We start from the raw sequence: 15897 nt of genomic DNA on the forward strand, positions 1-15897 counted from the left end.
AACGTATAAGTCACCTATATGTCTAACCTTCACCTGGTGAAGGTTGGATGCTAAGTTACTTAGTGTGTGGGCACCCTGGCACTAGCCAAGGTGCCCCAACATCGTTCAGGGCAAATTCCCCGGACTTTGTGAATGCGGGGACACCATTACATGCTTGCACTATACATAGGTCACTATCTATGTATAGCGTCACAATGGTAACTCCGAACATGGCCATGTAACATATCTAAGATCATGGAATTGTCACCCCAATAACATTCTGGTCTCTAGCACAGAACCCGGGTACTGCCAAACAGCCTTTCCAGGGTTTCTACTGCAGCTGCTGCTGCTGCTGCTGCCAACCCCTCAGACAGGTTTCTGCCCTCCTGGGGTCCAGGCAGCCCGGGCCCAAGAAGGCAGAACAAAGGATTTCCTCTGAGAGAGGGTGTTACACCCTCTCCCTTTGGAAATAGGTGTGAAGGGCTGGGGAGGAGTAGCCTCCCCCAGCCTCTGGAAATGCTTTGATGGGCACAGATGGTGCCCATCTCTGCATAAGCCAGTCTACACCGGTTCAGGGATCCCCCAGCCCTGCTCTGGCATGAAACTGGACAAAGGAAAGGGGAGTGACCACTCCCTTGACTAGTACCTCCCAGGGGAGGTGCCCAGAGCTCCTCCAGTGTGTCCCAGACCTCTGCCATCTTGGAAACAGAGGTGTTGGGGGCACACTGGACTGCTCTGAGTGGCCAGTGCCAGCAGGTGACGTCAGAGACCCCCTCTGATAGGCTCTTACCTTTCTTGGTAGCCAATCCTCCTTTCTTGGCAGCCAAACCTCCTTTTCTGGCTATTTAGAGTCTCTGCTTTGGAGAATTCTTCAGATAACAAATGCAAGAGCTCACCAGAGTTCCTCTGCATCTCCCTCTTCAACTTCTACCAAGGATCGACCGCTGACTGCTCCAGGGCGCCTGCAAAACCGTAACAAAGTAGCAAGACGACTACCAGCAACATTGTAGCGCCTCATCCTGCCGGCTTTCTCGACTGTTTCCTGGTGGTGCATGCTCCGGGGGTCGCCTGCCTTCACCCTGCACCAGAAGCCAAGAAGAAATCTCCCGTGGGTCAACAGAATCTTCCCCCTGCTAACGCAGGCACCAAAAGACTGCATAACCGGTCCTCTGGGTCCCCTCTCATCCTGACGAGCGTGGTCCCTTGAACACAGGAACTCTATTCAAGTGACTCCCACAGTCCAGTGATCCTTCAGTCCAAGTTTGGTGGAGGTAAGTCCTTGCCTCCCCACGCTAGACTGCAAACCTGTGTACTGCGTGATTTGCAGCTGCTCCTGCTTCTGTGCACTGTTCCAGGATTTCCTTCATGCACAGCCTAGCCTGGGTCCCCAGCACTCTGTCCTGCGGTGCTCAACCCGCTGAGTTGGCCTCCGACGTCGTGGGACCCTCTTTTGTAACTCTGCGTGGACTCCAGTTCACAAATCTTCCAAGTGCCTGTTCAGGTACTTCTGCGGATGCTGCCTGCTTCTGTGAGGGCTCTCCGAGTTGCTGAGTGCCCCCTCTGTCTCCTCCTCCAAGGGGCGACATCCTGATCCTTCCAGGTCCTCAGCAGCACCCAAAAACCTCTACCCCGACCCTTGCAGCTAACAAGGCTTGTTTGTAGTATTTCTGCGTGGGAATACTTCTGCAACCTTCATCACGATGTGGGATATCTTCCATCCAAAGGAGAAGTTCCTAGTCCTCTTCGTTCTTGCAGAATTCCAAGCTTCTTCCATCGGAGGCAGCTTCCTTGCACCTTCATCCGGGGTTTCCTGGGCTCCTGCCCCCCCTGGACACTGTCGCGACTATTGGACTTGGTCCCCTTGCTTTGCATGTCCTCAGGTCCAGGAATCCATTTTCAGTGCACTGCTGGTGTTTGTTGTTCTTGCAGAATCCCCCTATCACGACTATTGTGCTCTTTTGGGGTAGTAGGTGTATTTTACTCCTATTTTTCAGGGTCTTGGGGTGGGGTATCTTGGACACCCTGACTGTTTTCTTACAGTCCCAGCCACCCTCTACAAGCTCCCATAGGTCTGGGGTCCATTCATGATTCGCATTCCACTTTTGGATACTCACTGAGATACTTGTGGCATATTGTCATAAAAATAAAGTACCTTTATTTTTAGTAACTCTGTGTATTGTGTTTTCTTATGATATTGTGCATATGATATAAGTGGTATAGTAGGAGCTTTGCATGTCTCCTAGTTCAGCCTAAGCTGCTTTGCCATAGCTACCTTCTATCAGCCTAAGCTGCTAGAAACACCTCTATTCTACTAATAAGGGATAACTGGACCTGGCACAAGTTGTAAGTACCTTTGGTACCCACTACAAGCCAGGCCAGCCTCCTACAACGGGGTAGTCAGAAACCTAGCTGCATTAGCTTGTCTCTATGGCAGGCAGCTGCATCCTAGGGTCTTCCTGAAGCAGGCAACAAATACATACTGAAGTGTTAATATCAATAGCATGTTCTACTAGAGATGGCTAACAGTACAGAGTTCATAAATACAAAAACACAAATATGCAGCAGCCCTGTGGGTGGGGCAGTGGCATAGCAAGGGGGCATGAACCCTTACGTAAGCAAGCAGGGTACTCATCCTCTAGTTTGACAGAAAAATACATTCATAACTCAAGTGGGTCCAAAGATCCCTGGGCCCTGGTGCCACTGACCCTGCCATACTATTGATAGCCACATCCGTGCCAGTTGGGGGAGTAGAAGCTCTTACTGTGGATCCTGCTAGTGAGATGCATGTTTACACATTAAACTGCTAAATGCAGATGTAGGAAAGAGCCCCTTTTGGCATGGTTACCCCCCCCCCCTTTTTGCCTGATATTGATGCTGACTTGCGAGAGAGTGTGCTAGGAACCTGCTAACCAGGCCCCAGAACCAGTGTTCCCACAATTGGCACACCCCTGGCACACAGTTAAATTCCTTGTAAAAGGTATCCATGGTACCCAGGGCCCTGTGGCCAGGAAAGGTCCCCAAGGGCTGCAGCGTGTATTATGCCACCCTGGGGGACCCCTCACCTAGCACATGCACACGTATGTATAACTGCCTGAGCAATATGCCCCTACAGTGTCTAGGAACATTCTTAAACTTTGTAAGTGCAGGGTGGCCATATAGAGTGTATGGGTTGTGAGTTTGTTATTACCAACTCCAGAGCTCTATAATGGCTTCACTGAAGTCTGGAAAGTTTGGTATCATACCTCCCAGAACATTAAACCCACACTGATGCCAGTGTTTGATTTCTTGTAAAATGCATCCAGAGGGCATCTTAGAGATGCACCCTGTAATTTAGCCAAACCTCTAGTGCATTACTGACCGGTCTATGCGAGCCTCCCACGTCCAGAGTTTCTGACTACATGGGGTGAGAGCCTTTGTGCTCTCTGTGGATAGAAACAATGCCTACACTTGGTGCAGGTGCTTCACATCTCCCCCCTGCAGGAACTGTGACACCTGGCAGTGATCCTCCAAGTCTCAGGCCTCTTGTTACAGTGCCTCAGGGCACTCCAACTAGTGGAGATGACTGCACCCTGGACATATCCCCACTTTTAGCGGCAAGCCTGGCGGGAAAATTAGGCAAAACAAGGAGGAGTGACCACTTCAGCTGGGACCACCCCTAGGCTGTCCAGAGCAGCAGTGACCCCCTCCTTGCAAAATGCTCCATTGTGGTTTGGAGGACAGGGACCAATAGGATTGGGTCTGTGTCCCCCTTCTCCCCCCAAAGGGAGTGGACACCGGAAGGGTGTAGTCACCCTCAGGGACAGTAGCCATTGGCTACTACTCTCTGACAAGCTAGGTTCAGGGGAGCTCCTAAATCCTGGATTATGGGGCGTTACAGAGGTCAGATTCCTGGCAACCTCAAGAAGAAGAAAGACGACGACTGCTAGGCCGACCCCTACCAGAAAAGACTGAAGACACCAACTGACTTGACCCCAGCCCTACAGGCCTGTCTCCAGCTTCTGAAGCCCTGCAACCAAAAGGCAACGCATCCTACAGGACTAGCGACCACTTAAAAGCCTCAAGAGGACTGCCTGCACCCCAGAGGACCAAGCTCTCCCATAGACAGCGGCCCTGTCCAGAAGGAAATACCAGCAAAAGTCTCCGGATCCGCGAGTCCTGCCCACTCTGCGTCCAATGCCCATGGTCTGTGTCCAGATTGCCCAACCAAATAGAGCTGGTCCGCAGATGATTCTGACCTAGTGTTCACCCTGGGTTGACCCCTCCTGTTCAACAGGACGATGCCTGCAGCCTAAATCCAGAGGACCCCCTTGACCGCGGCAGAACCGGACGACAATTCAGGATGCCAAAAGATACCCCTGCATACGCACCCCCCTGGCACCTGCAGCATCTTTGTGACCCCCGGGGTTCCTCTTTAGAAAGCATTGGGAGCCCGATGCTGTGTTTGCACCCTGCACCCGGCCACCCCTGCGCTGCTGAGGGCGTGTGTTTGGTGCGGACCTGTGGCCCCCTCAGTGCTCCTCAAAACCCCACAGGTCTGCCCTCTGGAGACGCGGGTATTTACTTGCAAGCAAGCCTGATTCCAAGTGCCCCCAGTCTCAAAAGGAGCCCATGTTAAATCGACCTCAAGTTTGACCTCTGCACCCGGCCGACCCCGTATTGCTGGTGGTGGGTGTTTGGGGTTAACTTGAACCTAATCCTATGGACATTCTAACAACCATTGGCTGGAACTGTAAGTCTTGTACTTACCTTGAAACTGTGCTGACTTTTCCTCTCCCCAGAACTATTTCTGAAAATTGCACTGTTAACTTATAAAACAGATTATTTCTATTTTATTAAAAACCATTTAACTTGCCAAATTGAAACAAAGTGGTGTTGATACATATGTCGGATACTTACTTGCTAATGTACTACCTGCAACTTGAATCCTGTGGTTCTAGAAATAAAGTAACAAAATATATTTTTGCTCTATAAAAACAATTGGCCTGGAGTTAGTCATTGAGTGTGTGCTTCATTTATTGCCTGCATGTGTACAACAAATGCTTTGCACTACCCTCTGATAAGCTTAACTGCTCGACCACACTACCACAAAAGAGAGCATTAGTATTGTCTACTTTAGTCTCTGTTAAGCCTCCTGGGAACCCCTGGACTCTGTGCACACTATATCTTATTTTGATGTAGTATATACATAGCCAGCTTCATACAGCAAATTCCTGTTTTGTCTTCATTTTACACAATCCGATTTCAAGTGCCAAGATGACTCATTTCAAGCTTGCTCCTTTATTGTTGTGCCTGTATTACAGTTTTTCACTAATAATGTAATTAACTTCTATGGAAGTGCCTTTGGGGAGGATATGAACAGGCATAGCCCATGGGGAGACACAATGGCTAAACAAGCATGTTAAGAAATCAACACAAAACATTCACTCCTTGTCAACAGTATATAAGCAGTGGCTGAATATGCCGCAATGAATTCTGCTGACAAGCACAACTTGATGTGCACACAATAATATAAACTTCAAACCAGAATAAAACTTATTGTAACATTGCATATTATTCTGCCTTGTGGGTCATGCTGCTCCTGAGAATAAACAAAAATTGGCAGTCAGCAGGTCTTGCCCATACAAGAGCTATTAGCTTTGCCAATGTGTTTTAGCTATGTTGTTCATGAGTGTGGCTGCTGTTCAGCATGGCTAAAGGTTAGTGGTATAGAGGAGAGTGGTGTGGAGTGTCAGAGTGGAATGGCAAAGAGTGGAGTAGAGTTTAGAGTGTTATGTATTGGAGTGGCATAGTGTGGAGTCCCATAGAGTGGCACACACTGGAGTGGCATAGAGTAGAGTGGACAGGTGGTGAGTACCCTGGCATAGAGAGTTGCAGAGTATAGTGGCACAGAAAGCAGTGGCATTGAATGAAAGGTGTACAAAGCAACATCGAAGAATGTAGTGGTGTAGATTAGAATGCTGCATAGCAGAGTGCAGTGGTGCAGAGTGGAGTGGTGCAGAGTAAACTGGTGTAGAGTAAAGTGGAGTGGCGCAGAGTAGAGTGGAGCAGAGTGGAGATTCACAGAGTGGAATAGAGTGGCATAAAAAGCAGTGGAATAGAGTGGCATAAAAAGCAGTGGTATAGAGTGGTGCAGAGTGTAGTGGCGTAGAATTTAGTGATGCAGAGAAAAGTGATGCACAGTAGAGTTGAGTGGTACAGAGTGCAGTAGAGTAGAGTGCAGAGTAAGGTCGTCTGGCACAGAGTGCAGTGGTACTGAGTGGTGTGGAGTGGAGTAACATAGCATGGTGCTGAGTAGAGTATAGTGTAAGAGTGCAGTGGCATTGAGTGGAGTAGTGCAGAGTGGAGTGGTGTAGAGGTCAGTGGCAGCGTGCAGTGTTGCAGGGTAGCTATCAGAGTGCAGTGGAGTAGAGTGGCGTAGAGAGCAGTGGCATAGAGTACAGTATTGCAGAGTAGAGTGCAGTGGTGCAAAGTGCAGTGGTAAAGTGCAGTTGTGTACAGTGCATTAGCATAAAGTGTAGTGGTTAGGAGTAGAGTGGCATAGACTGCAGTGGGGTAGACTGCAGTGGCATAGAGTGGAATGGTGCAGAATGCACTAGAGGGGCATAGAGTAGATTGTTTCAGACTAGAGTGAAGTGGTGTAGAGTGGAGTGGTGCAGGGTAGAGTGATGTTGCATAGAGCGGCATAGAGTGTAACGGTGTAGAGTAAAGTGGTGTAGAGTGTAGTGGCATAGAGTACAGTGGTGTAGAGTAGATTAGAGTGGAATACAGTGGATTAGCATAGAGTACAGGGGCATAACGTTGGGTGTTACAGAGTAAAGTGCACTGGCGTGGAGTGCAGTATTGCAGAGTGGCATAGAGTACAGTGGAATTGTGCAGAGTAGATTGGAGTGGCCTGGAGTGGCGTAGAATGCAGTGGCGTAGAGTGCAGTGGCGAAGAATGCAGTGGTGCAGAATAGAGTGGCAAAGAGTGCATTGGCATAAAGTGGTACAGGGTAGAGCAGAGTGGTGTAGCACGAAGTGGCATAGAGTGCAGTGGAGTAGAGTGGAGTGGTGCAGAGTGCAGTGGCATTGAGTGATGTAAAGTGAAGTGGTGCAGAGTATAGTGCAGTGGTGTGGAATGGTGCAGGCTAGAGTGGAGTGGCGTAGAGTGGAGTATTCACAGTATAGTGGCACATTGCCATTACAGAGTACACATTTTCAATTGAAGTGGCCATTACATTTGCAGTGACACAGTTTTACTAAGAAAACTATACAGTTTACAGGCCAAAATGTGTGGAAATTGCATCACCTACTTTAATGATTCGTTTTGGTCATATTAAATTATTTGTTTCCAACACACTTCAGAAATGACAAAAAATGTGCTTCACTTGTGCGTTCATAATTCTGATATACTTTGAAATACTTATACAGTTCATTTAAATGTTGTTGTGTGCTAGAAAAAGACTCTTTCCTACCTCAAGTATCTAGGAAGATTGGCACATAAATCCTCTCACTTTTAAGTCAGAGAAAGAAAAGTAAACAGGTGCTCTTGGAAGAGAGCACCTGACATTTAACCTCGGTCTGTAAATGCACATTAAATGTGACAAGATAATATTAAGATTTAAACGCCTGTTAACAGAACGTGAGTTCATGGAAGAATATCATAAACACGGTTTAGGCAACAGGATGGATGAACTGAACCTAGAGAGCCGAAAGCAAATGAAGCCAGCAAATGGAAAGCCAGAAAGTGAGAGTTACAAACCAAAATGCTAATGGTAATCAACGAGCAAAATGCATTCTTAGGTCAACTTTCTGAATGTCCCCAAGATGTCTTTAGCAACCCTGACAGCTGTCCTGTCTGGTAGCTGCAACCTAAAAAAGGAAGGGGAGTACATTATAAAATGCACGTGGTAGCAGCATGTAGTTTGAAAGGTGGAGCTGCACACAATACTTGCTCGCAATAACAAATGTCTTCACAATACCTCCCTGGTACGGTGTCCATTCTTGTCTGGTCAAAAACCAGGAAAATGCTGAAGGAGATGACCAAGGAGATTTATGTTATCTCTTCTGGGCTACGGGTTCCCTGCCGTCCCCTGCCAGGATCACCAGGAAGAGACACCAGTGACTGGACACAAGTGCTAAAAGTTTGGAGGCATTCTGCCTTTGTAAGGGGCTGACTAAAACGAAGAGAATGAAGGAGAGATGTGCATTGTGGTGGCCGGGTTCCCCTGTTGTAAGTGATATTTGAACAGGCATGAGTCATGTTCATTAGAAGACAGTGTGCACATGAGGCACACTGATCTTGCCAGGTGACGGTGCTTTCACTCCAGATCACAGCATTGCAATGAAGGAGAAATGCACAGAGTGTGTACAAAAAACAAATATGCATCCAATGTTCGATTCTTTTTTTTTTTTTTTTTTGCAAACACTTGAAATGTGTAAAAAAAAAAACACACTTGGGCAACATGTTAAAAAGAGAAGTGTGCCAACCCTGGCACTTCTTTTCAGGTAGCTGTACACATGTGATCAGGAAAAATGCAAACATTCGCAGAGCTAGGCAGCCTACAGATGAAGTGGGCTGGCCAATTGCCCCTTGCTCTCTGCTGCGGTGCGTGGAACCAAATGTGAATGACACTTGAGCAGACCAATGGATGACACAGGTTGAATAAAAGCCCCTGTAGGTGCGTGTATATCTATGTTTTTTTAATTATGAATATTCTGGAAAGCATGAGGCTGACAAGACAGCTAAAGCTGCTCTCTAGGACAGATCTAAAAACTGTTTCTTGAATGTAAGCAAAGGGAGGATACAAGTAATTCAAGTAAAAGGAAAAAACCTATGTTCCAGGGGAGAGGTAAACACAAGAAGGAAGGTCATCAAATAAAAAGCAAGCAAATAAGATTGCCAAGATAGCCAGCCAATCAAAAGTAATGGATTGACCCAAAGCCCACTGTAAATATTGGTATGGTATAGGATAGATCTTTCTACAAACACAGCTAAAGCTGGCTGAAAATAAGACATAAAATGAATCTGTTGCTGGAGTTCCATTGAATAGTACACTAGCATATTTACCGGTCAGTCCAGAATCCCAATGCTTTTTGCTGCAATGATACCCGACAATTCCCTTTATTCGAGGGTATTTCTCAAGCTTTAACAGCTGGAAAAGTCCGTCCAATAGCTCTCATGGAAACGAGGCCAAATGAAAGTGAGCAAGAAACATACATGCGAACACTAACACCTCGATTTCTTACCTAACAGATTTTGGTGAGGTTTCAAATGGGATATTTCTGTTGTACTGGGCATCATAAACGTAAGCTGCCGCTAGGAGGAGATCCTGTTAGGAAATATAAAAGCATTTAAAGCATTATCAGGACACATGAAAACTCAAAACCAGTGGTGATGCATAAACATTCCTTCCTATCGCGTTTGAAGATGACACAGTATGCATACACAAAGTATTTTAACATGCGCCACGTAGACCTAACAGTAAATAATGCTTATAGGTCCTTGTGGGAATCATTGGTGTACATGAAAAGGTTGCCCAGTATGCGTGCACGTATAGACAGGGGTACCTTTTGGGGCTACAAAATGGGTGCAAAGATGGGCGTTTTATATCAACTTCGGAGATAACAAAGGCTGGCCCCTTTCTCAGATGTCATTTTTTCTTAATGTAATTATAGTATGCTTTGAGAAAATTACTTTCACTTAGGCGCCTTGTTCATCATAGTAGACAACTCATACCAGCGGTTTCCATTTTCTTCACTTGCTCCTAGAAATATGTGTGCATCGCTTAATGTGATTCAATGTGCATAGACTGTTGCCTTTATTAGATTCCAAAGCAAGACACGACCTCAAGCCACAGTGCATGCACACAGCTGCCTTCATCAGTTGCCAGTGCACGTTCATGACGGCCCTCAGCAGACATCAATGAATTCCCGTGTTTGGTTAAATGTCCTGCGGCACCTTCATACCTCTACAATGTGATATCTCGTTCAGGGTGGAGGTATTTGCTGAATACTGTGGTCCTAGAGGAGGGTCAAACACTCACCTGGCTTTTCTCACAAACCATCATTGGCTAATGTGTCTACATTTAAGGGGTGTATGGCAGGGGAACGAGTTAGCGTGTGCTTTGTGTGCTGTCCACTACAAATGGGAAATTTCAGGGGGTTTTGGGTTTGTGTGCCCTAAATTATAAATAAGGTTTAGCTGTGCTTTTCAGTGAATTTCATGAGGGTTTATGACGCACAACATCGCATACAATGTACCTATTCTGTGTTATGCATAAGATTTACCCAGACCCTGAGCCTGAACCTCTTGAGCCATGCATGCACAGTGCGCTTTGTTTGCAGGGATTGCCTAGCTTTGCACTGGGCTAAAGTTGCTGTTTCCTCAATTTCATGCAGATTCTAACAGCACCAAAGGTATTAGTAAACGAAACTTTTATTGCCTCCCATTTACCTTTACTCACCCCCACAGCGGTCTGCTCACAAGCTGTTATTGCCAAGAGAAAGCTAAACCTGCTAGAATGTCTTCCGGATTTCATGCAGCTTCATTAAATGGTGGCAAATTTATTACCAAATCAAAGTTACTTTGCTCCCTCACTAAATCTGTCCCCTTGGTGTACTTTCATGAAATTCAGAAAACTAAAAGAAGGATAAACATGTTATGACTTTCTCATATTTCATGCAGATCCTTCAAACAGTGCAAGCAGTGGCAACGTTATTTGGAAATCAAAAATATTTTAATGCCACCCCCATTTTAACTTTGCCCTACCATTAGATTATCCCAAAGTCTTAAATACCGGCACTTGGGGTAACATGCCACCTGCCTAACACAGCTGGTTCAGGTTCATGAAACAGTGCTAAAGTTACAAGCAAGTGAAAATGTTATTGTGCCCCCTTTAAATGTACCCCCATGGAGTGTCAAAATATTGGACATACCGACAGAAAACCAGACCTTCCAAGCTTCTACCGCCCTTTGTGCAGATTCATTCCAGTGTTGTTAGCAAATGAAGACTTTTTCCTGCCCATTTTTAATTGCCCCTCTCCCTGATAGATCTTCCTGAGCTCAAACGTACCAAGGGTATGCTAATTGTGCTATGTCACTGCCAAATTTCATGCTGATCCATCCAACAGTGTCAAAGTTATTAGCAAAACAAAAATATTCTGTTACCGCACCCCCTACTTCCTCCAACCTTAATTCTAACCCCCCTCATTGGATCGGATTGAAACCTGAAATAGCTGCACTGTGCATACATGCTAACAGCCTGCAACATCTGATGCAGATCCAAACAACATCAAGGTTATAAGCAAAAGAAAATGTTATTGTCCCAGTCCCTTGATGGATTGGAAAAACACTTGACATAGAAAAAGAAAACGAATGAATCCAGGCAAGTTTTTGCCAATTTTGTAGAAATTTATTACACAGGGCCAACATTATTAGCAAATGAACACTTCAGCTCCTCTTTTTAACTACCTTCCCCAGCAGACCTGCACACATTTCAAACCGAAAATAATAATCTCAATAAGGGTTGTTTGGCAAATTTCATGCATATTCATCAAACGGTGCAAAAGTTATCACCAAATCAACAAATGGCTTTTCAAGTGACAAGTTATACAAAAGTATTAACACTTTCAAGATCGATAAACACTAATAACTCAAACACTGATGGAATTTACATCAAACAACAAGCATTTGCAATGCAATTGGTCCCGCATTTACTTGAGTTAGAGCTATTGGCTACAATGTAAATGGAATTTACAATAATTTATAATTGGACTTTTCTTGCCACAAAAATTGGTCAACACTGCATCATAATTTCGCCTTTTCCTGCCATAAAATTCCCGTGGCCCTGCATATAACTAAAGCGGTTTATTTTACCTTCTTCCTCTCTCTGCAGCAAAAAATGAAAATGTTGCCATTTAGCATCCTAATTTAAATTTGGCATGCTAATTCCAATAGAATACCACTTTCACCACCCCACCATTAGCGTTTCTGGCTGGCTAACACAATTCCCCAAAAAAAGACACACGACAGCCACAGAGCAGTACCGAGAGAAAAAAACTAGAAGGGTCATCCAAACATATCAAGAGAGTTTAAACAGTCATAGTGTAAAAAGGAAGTGAATTTGGCCTGAATTAGGTTCATAATTGTAATGAGGAGAGATTATTAAAACATATACTATTATCATAAAAACCTTTATCAGAAAAAAACTTTTGGCATTAGACTAATGCTCAAAACAACCACTAGATGGCACCATAGCAAAAATATAATATGTAAGAAAATTGGTCATTTAACTACATTGTTAGCCCCAAGAGGGTATAACCCCATTAAAAAATACAGGAGAAAGTAATGTAGTGTAACCATATACTTAGCCTCTTAGCCTCTACAGCAATTTTTAGGGCTAGCAGGCCTACTGCAATGATATTACAAACAAGGCCTTTGAAACAAAACTCCCAGCTGTAAAACAAATGTTGTATCCATGAGAAAGCATAAAATACACTGAATGGTGGGAGTGGGTACTATTTTGGGGTCCCCACTGACCTAGTGTGGGGACCCAGAGATGATGTAGACAGAAAAAGCATTTTGAAGGTGGTCCCATTGTCCTAGGACCACCACAGGCAGAGTTATGAGCAAAAATGGTTTGTAAAAGTAATGCCCTGCAAAGCATTATGTGGCGAGTTTTAGTTCCGCAAATATTATAGTATGTTGATTGCAATGCTCAGAACAGCCCTTAGAGAACACCACAATAAAAATATAATTTGGAAGAAACATTGTCATGTAACCATACAGTCAGCCCTTAGAGAGCATAGCGCAAAGCAACTATATATTTAGTCCCTAGTGGGCATAGCCCACTACACATTTTCAAGGGTATCACAACAATTACAATAATATTACAAACAAGTCCCATAAAACATATCTTCTCCCAGCTGTAAAACAAAAGTTCCAGCCATGAGAAAGCTTAAAAAGACACTGAATGGAGGTAGGGGTTATTATTTTGGAGTACCCACTAACCTAGTGTGGGGACCCAGAGATGATGTCGACAGAAAGAGCACGTTGCTGTGAACGTGTTGGTGGTGGTCCCATTGTCCCAGGACCACCACAGACTGAGTTATTAGCAAACATGTTTTGAAAAAGAATGCTTCTAAAGCAGTATGGGGTGAATTTTCCTGAGGGCAGTGAATATTGTAGTATTGTCTCGCCCACTGTCCCGGGGGAGCCGCTTTTGCTTTGAGGATTTTTGCTTTTAGTAAAGCATTCACCAATTGCAAGTGTTTTAAGGGGAGAACCACAAGAAATGACTCTGATTAGGTAACTGTGAACAATGTGACCAGTGCTCCATTCCCGCCAATTAAGTTGACGTTGTTGTGCCTGTTCATGCTGGACCTAACCTGCCTATGCTAAGTCACTGACAAATTTGGTGCAATTGTGCTCATCAGGAGCAAAGTTATAAGCAAATCAAAAAAAGCCTTGTCAATGGCTTCCTTATTACCCATGCAGTAGCCTGAGTGCACCAGCAACTTGCTGAAAGTCTTTAAAAAACTCAATAGCTAGATCACTGTTTGCGCCGACATGCTGACTCCCCTCAAGGTCAACTAAATGGTAAGAGCCGGACCACAGAGAAACTCAGGCTGATGAAACGCTACTGCAAGCAATTGGAGCACTAATGGACAACAATCCAAAACACCTCACATAAACACACTTTCAAATCAGCCCTAAGAAGCTACCAACAGCAGATATGAAAATCAAGTGCACATTTTTTCGCAGATTGCATCAATGCCAGCACTAACAGCAACAAGGAAATATTTTCCATCATCAAACATTTCTTCGTGCCTCCTGTCACCTCCAGCAACATCACCCGCTCACAAGAACTCTCAGAATTTTTCTGTAACAAAATTGACCTCCATATACAGCTAATTCGACCCTCAACAGACCCTGTCACTGTCGCAACTCAACTTCCCATCATGACCTTGCTCAAGAGAATATACGCTGACACAGCCACGCTTGCCAACTACAGGCCCATCTCCCTCCTACCATACCTGGCAAATGTCTCAGAGAAACTAAGCAACCGTCGCCTCACCGACTACCTTAGCAACTATCAGCTCCTCGATGCCATGCAGTCCAGATTCAGACTCAACCACAGTACGGAAACAACACTCATCACCACCAGAGACAACCTCCACATGATCCTTGACAGAAGAGGCATGACAGATCTCATTCTCCTGGACCTCTCTGCAGCATGTGATGCAGTCTCATACTGCATCCTCATCAGGCACTTGCACAAGATTTGCATCCAAGGACAGGCTTTCCTCTGGATCTACTCCTTTTTAATGGATAGAACAGGAGGTGTCAGTCATCTGCGGTTCATCGCTTAGCCCCACCCTCTTCAATGCATTCCTCAGGTCCCACACGTTAACATCCTCTCCTATGCAGAAAACACACAACTCATACTATCCCTCTGGGACAAGGCCACCAAAACACAAAACAAAGTCACTGCCTGCATGACCAAGTCGCTAACTGGATGAATGCCAACTGGCTCAAGCTCAAACCTGACAAGACATAAGTAGTGATCTCTGGCAAGAACACCTCACCATGGGACTCCAACTGGTGGCCTGACGAAATCAGACCCACACTCAGAACCTCAGAGTACTCATTGACAACAAACTGGACAAGACCACACAAGTGAAAGCTGTCACTGCATCCTGCTACCATACCCTGAAGATGATGGAGAAGATCTTCAGATGTCTCCCAAGCAACACTGTTAAAATGTCACTCACATCCTAGTCACCAGAAAGTTGGCCCACGGGAACCCCCTTAGCGCCACAAACAAGTACTCACTAGAATACTGCAAACCATCCAGAAATCGCCAGCCAGACTCATTCTCAGCCTCCCATACAGAACCTCTATCACACCACACCTCAGGGAACTACATTGTCTCCCGATACACAAAGGCACTCAATTGAAACTCCTCACACACACATTCAAGGCACTACACAACTCAGGCCCTACCTACCTGCTCAGTCGCATCTCCTTCCACTGATTACTCAGACACCTCCGCTCCACAGGATTCCTAATCACACACGTAACCAGATCAGGAGGAAGTGCTTTCTAATAACTAACCTAACAAAGGCAGGGCTAGCACACACACATATCTGCTCGGTACCAGAATACCCTTGCAAGTGATAGCGCACTTTACAAATGCCCTTAACAAAATGAAGTTGGACCGTAACTACTCAGTGGAAACCCAATAATTGTAACTTAGAACCACTTCGATTTTATTACTATAGTTCCATTACCTTGAAATCTATGACGTTTGTCAAAGTGGAGCATCGCTACCAGTGTTATGTGAGATCAAAATTACGGAGCGAAGCTCACTTGGATTGCCAACGAAAAGTAGGATAGTTGCCTTGTGACCACTTTATTTGAATTATATAGTTAAACAGAGCCACCTTTGTGGCATTTAACCGAGAGAATGAGGGGGGTCAAAAGAGTTAGGAGCAAAGAAAAGGGGACAACCATATATGTCTCTGTGTTAAACATTTAAATGAATTATTCCTTTACATTGGCAAAACCAGCCTAACTTTTAAAAACATTGACTGTATACAAAGAGAATAACAGAAGAGGCAGCTTAACTGAACAGGTGGCTTTAAATGTGTGCAAATTGGTGCAACAGAGCTTCAGTGGTAGATGGGTCGAAAGGATAGGTTCCAGAGGTGCGACATCTGTGACCCTGGGTTAGTGTTTTAAATGGAAATTCAGAAGGGCTGGAACTCTGCATTCATTTAAAGCAGTGCCTTGGTTTAATAGTCTTATGACAGCCCTCAGCTCAGGATGGGACTCTGTAGAAAAGATATGTGTACCTGAATCTCCTGGGCCTTGACGGTGCCTTTTCGGTGCATACATTTTTGACCTGGTTATGGTTTTGAAGTCAAAATTATCTC

At 45.1% G+C, this 15897-nt stretch overlaps 1 protein-coding gene across 1 annotated transcript in view; it reads right to left on the minus strand.

Moving 5' to 3' along the window:
* LOC138296005 (two pore calcium channel protein 1-like) overlaps nucleotides 1–15897 on the minus strand; it is a 538306-nt gene that overhangs the window by 497187 nt on the left and 25222 nt on the right. The window contains exon 2 of the mRNA XM_069234709.1: nucleotides 9208–9290. Coding sequence (XP_069090810.1) covers nucleotides 9208–9290 — 83 coding nt within the window. The remainder of the gene's footprint in view (nucleotides 1–9207; nucleotides 9291–15897) is intronic.

The sequence above is a fragment of the Pleurodeles waltl genome, chromosome 5, assembly GCF_031143425.1.
Source record: "Pleurodeles waltl isolate 20211129_DDA chromosome 5, aPleWal1.hap1.20221129, whole genome shotgun sequence".
In the NCBI taxonomy this organism is placed as follows: Eukaryota; Metazoa; Chordata; class Amphibia; order Caudata; family Salamandridae; genus Pleurodeles; species Pleurodeles waltl.